We start from the raw sequence: 4157 nt of genomic DNA on the forward strand, positions 1-4157 counted from the left end.
TTTTTCTTTTTTTCCCCCCCCCCCCCCCCCCGTTTGATAAAGTCACTATGTCTAAGCATTCTCAAACTGACAGTTGAAATCTGTCATCCGGCAGACAATGAACTTCCACTGGCGATCCCTGCATGGGAAGAAAAAGGAGAAATGGACATCAGTGAGACAAGGGAAACACCAGAGGCCACATTTATATAAAAAGGGTTCTTCAGAAAGAAAATACTTCCTGTCTGCCTCATGCTAGGCCTCCTGAGTATTATGTTCTCTTCTATTATGAAAGGCAGGTCAAAGTTTCCTTAAGATCAAGGGCATCAGAACTTTTAGTTCATCAGAAGGTAATGACTCTTGACTGTGATCAAGCCTGAGTCAGCTTCAAAGTAGTGACCTAAAGAAGAGCCAGGCTTGTTCTCATCCATGGTCATTGCCATGTGATGTGTTGCTAAGTAATGTGAAATGAATGGATAGGTTTCAGCCCAGTTCTCAGCATCTCACTGAATTCACTCCTATACTGGGCATTATTTGATATACACACTAATAAGTTCATCAAAGAGGCAAAAGAATGAGGAAGTCAGAGATGCTGAACACCCTTGTCATTCTAAGTAGTGGTGTCTTCAGCCATACAGTACTTGGTCACTTGTAAAATATTACCAAATGGCAGTTTTTCACAGGGGTTGAAGATGTCAAAAGTTTAAAATACAGGTAATTGTCCAGTCTTGAATCTGTGACACTGGGCTGGTCATATTGCAAGAAGGGCTGAAATGGGACATTTTTCTACAAGTCATTTTCCATCAGTAGGCTCCCCACAGATGATGCAGCTGTACGTCCTGTCTGTAGGTGCTGCTATGCAGAACTGAGGCATATTTTGCTCTTGCTTATACTGCTATGTACCTCCATGGACTATTCTTGATTTTACAGTGGTGTAAGTGAGAGAAGAATTTTGCCCCTGGAGTCTAGGCTGGCCAAAGCCTTCTCAGTTCAACTTTCACTTTGTTTGCTTCATTCAGTCTGTTTTGAGATGCTACTCTTTTTTTTTTACTAACAACAAGGAGCAGCATCTGCCTTGTGTTAATTAGCAAGGTTTAAAGTTGTGTGGGGTGAAAATGGAGATATTGCCTGGCTGGCTATATTTGACTGTTGTTTGCTCAGGCAAGTGGCTCAGTGCAGTACAAATCATATTTTTAGTTTAATTTTAAGATATGTTATAATCAGTGATGCATGTAGCAAGTCACAGGCATTTACTACCCTTTCTATCTCTCGGGCCTCCAAAACTACAGACAACCTGGATTGAATAAGGTTTTGCAATTCAAAATTATGGCCCATTAAATTAGCAGCTGTTTTGGTGGAGGTTTTCCATTCAAAAGGTCAGATCTAATCAATAGCAATAGGCAGGGGGCAAGTGGGGCACCAACCCTGGCAACCAGCTTATAGGGGATGCCAGCATGCCCCCTGTCTCCAGGAGTCTTTGCCATAGAAAGTGCTGCCCAGCCTAGGAACTGGGCAGGTGTGGCCCCATGACCCAATAGTGTGTCTGTAGGGGGTGGGGGAAGGTGATGGAAAAATACCCCCCAACAGGAGACTGCCATAGGAGGCATAGCCCTTGGCCCAGAGGTGGGGAAAAGGACAGGGCACTAGATGCAGCCCTAGGAGGCCACGACACTGTCTGTCCTTCAGCTGCAGCAGCACAAGGCTAGAGTGCTACAGTAGCAGCTGTTTCCCCAATGAGGAGAGCTGAGGTAGGTAAGCTTCTACTCCGCCTTCCTTTTTCTCACTCCTCCTCCTCCCCCTGCTCTCCAGTAGTCAGCATTATTCTTCCCCACCCCACCTTTGCCCCAGGTGGTTCTTTTTGCTCTTGGATCTAACCATTTTTTCCCATAAAGGGACATTGCTAGATAAGAATCAGACCTATTTAAAATAATGTTTTACTTGCATGTATTAGTAATACCATCTATTAAGGTTTTTAAAAATGGAAACACTCCTGTAACGTTTAATGAGAGTCTTGATCTTGCAAACACTTAAGCATACAGACATGTGCTTCATTTTAAGGTATTTGAATAAATATTGTGTTTAAAGTTAAGCATAAATGTATATGCAAGTCTTCACAGGACCAGGGACATATTTTGCAACACTGAAGCTATTTAATTTATCTCATAAAAACATCTGTGAGCTTGGACAAAGCAGCTTGACTTTCACTTTCACTCTACGGTTTTCATATGCCTGGTGGTGATGTCTGGGTTTCTAACCTTGCAGGGAAATCGGAGAAATTCTTCAATCCCTACATAATCTATTTCCTATTAAGTTTTTTTTGTTTTGTTTTTGTTTTGTTTTTTCTTTCTTTTTGGTCTGGTGAAACCTAATGAGAGGCCTAAAATACCTGACATGTTTGCATCCAGTGATCTGTCTAGAGGTTTTTGTGCAGCTTACCCTGATGAGTCTCTCAGTAATTAAGAAACTGTTCACTGTGTATAACACCATGTATACAATATTATTAATCTTCAGTTAGATGTGCACCAGAAAACCTGCAGCTGGCATTGACTTCTGTGTCCCATTACTTTCTCTTCCAAAATCTTTTGGGTTTGGCCCAAAGGCTGTGGCTGCCAACAAATGTATTGAAGCAAGTTTTGTGAGGTGAGGGAATATAAAATGCCCTTCCTCTGGTCACCAGCTGTGAGTTTGTCCAATAAATGATATTATCCCATATCACATATCCTGTTTCTTGCATATTCCCTGAACCTTCACAGCTACAACAGGTCTACAATAAGGACAGAAAAACTGCCACTTACTGGGTGCATCTATAAGTTCATCAATATGCCTTAGTTACTGTGTGGGCATGTCTACATGTGCATTTACACTATCTTAAATTTACTGTGCAGTACACTACTGCGCAGTAGCCAGGAATAGGCCAGCATCTACACATGCAGGCATTTAAGTGACTTAACTCTGTGTATGGACTGACTTGGGACTAAAGTTAGTCCTAAGTCAGTCCACACACACAGTGTTACTGTGCAGTAAGGTATCTACATGTGTGTTACTGCTCAGTAACTACTTGGGCATAACTTTGCAAGTATCAAATTTATGGTCAAGTTGGCATAAGCCACCATATTTACTGTGCAGTATGGGTGTGCATGTGTAGATATGCACCTGTACTGCACAGTAGTTTTGGTGACTTTGCAGTAAATGCACATGTATAGATGTACCCCACATTTAGTTCAGAATTTGCTTAATGAAGTACTAACTAAATGTACAGTGACTAAAGTTACTGCACAGTAGCACCACCACACAGTTATTTTGTGATGCTTACTGTGCATTAGCCTAACAACACTGCACAGTAGGCTATTAGCACAGTTTAACTGCCATGCTACTGTGCAGTGTTATTAAGCTAATGCACAGTAAGCATCTTGTGTAGACATGTCCACTTGGTCAGACCACTGGTCCATCTTGCCCATATCCTGTGTCAAACAGATGCTGAAAGGTGGAGTGAACAGGGTATGACCTAACCCAGAGTCACAGTGGCTAATATACTTCTCCTTTCCTCCCTCTGAGTCAGGGATGCAGTCACCTTTACCCTTGAGTGGATGGGGTGGGTATTTGACTCTTCACCAAGCCATTCTTGGAAGGAGCTAGCTGAGTCAGTGCACCCAAACTCACTATCTACATTAGTAATGATGGCTTCACCAGTTAACCTGACATCTCTGATGAACTGAATAGCAGTGCAACAGCTAACTGCTGTGACATGTGCAATGTCATTATTAAGTTTCACATTCAGCTCCCCACACAATTTAATCTGAGCATCTCACAGTCTTCTCAGACCCCCCTGTTTCAGGCCATCTGCAGATTCAAGCAAGTAGTGCTGCACTGATTTTCCATTTGATTCACATGTTTGAGATTAGTAACTTTCTTTTTTCTTTTTTGCGGTAAAAATTTTGGAGCATAATGAGAGAGAGAAACTTCAAAAACAGAGCAATTACACATCCATTGGCATGACTGCATGATCACATTATACACAGGACCCTACTTATGCAGCAATAACAAATGCTAATGATAGATAATGGTCAGGCCTGAAATAGGTAAAGCAATTAACTCTTACTACTTATAAAGGAACAGGTGTATTCCAGTAACCTGAATGATCTGTGCCTGTCTTTCCCCCAGCAGACTTAGTACAAGGCTAC

General features: G+C 41.9%; 1 protein-coding gene across 1 annotated transcript in view; it reads right to left on the minus strand.

Annotated features, from left to right (window-relative positions):
• Positions 1-4157, minus strand: part of DPT (dermatopontin) — a 52423-nt gene that overhangs the window by 6671 nt on the left and 41595 nt on the right. The window contains exon 4 of the mRNA XM_019527544.1: positions 16-118. Coding sequence (XP_019383089.1) covers positions 52-118 — 67 coding nt within the window. The 3' untranslated portion in view covers positions 16-51. The remainder of the gene's footprint in view (positions 1-15; positions 119-4157) is intronic.

This window comes from Gavialis gangeticus, unplaced genomic scaffold (assembly GCF_001723915.1).
Source record: "Gavialis gangeticus isolate Ggan-Ray unplaced genomic scaffold, GavGan_comp1, whole genome shotgun sequence".
Classification (NCBI taxonomy): domain Eukaryota; kingdom Metazoa; phylum Chordata; order Crocodylia; family Gavialidae; genus Gavialis; species Gavialis gangeticus.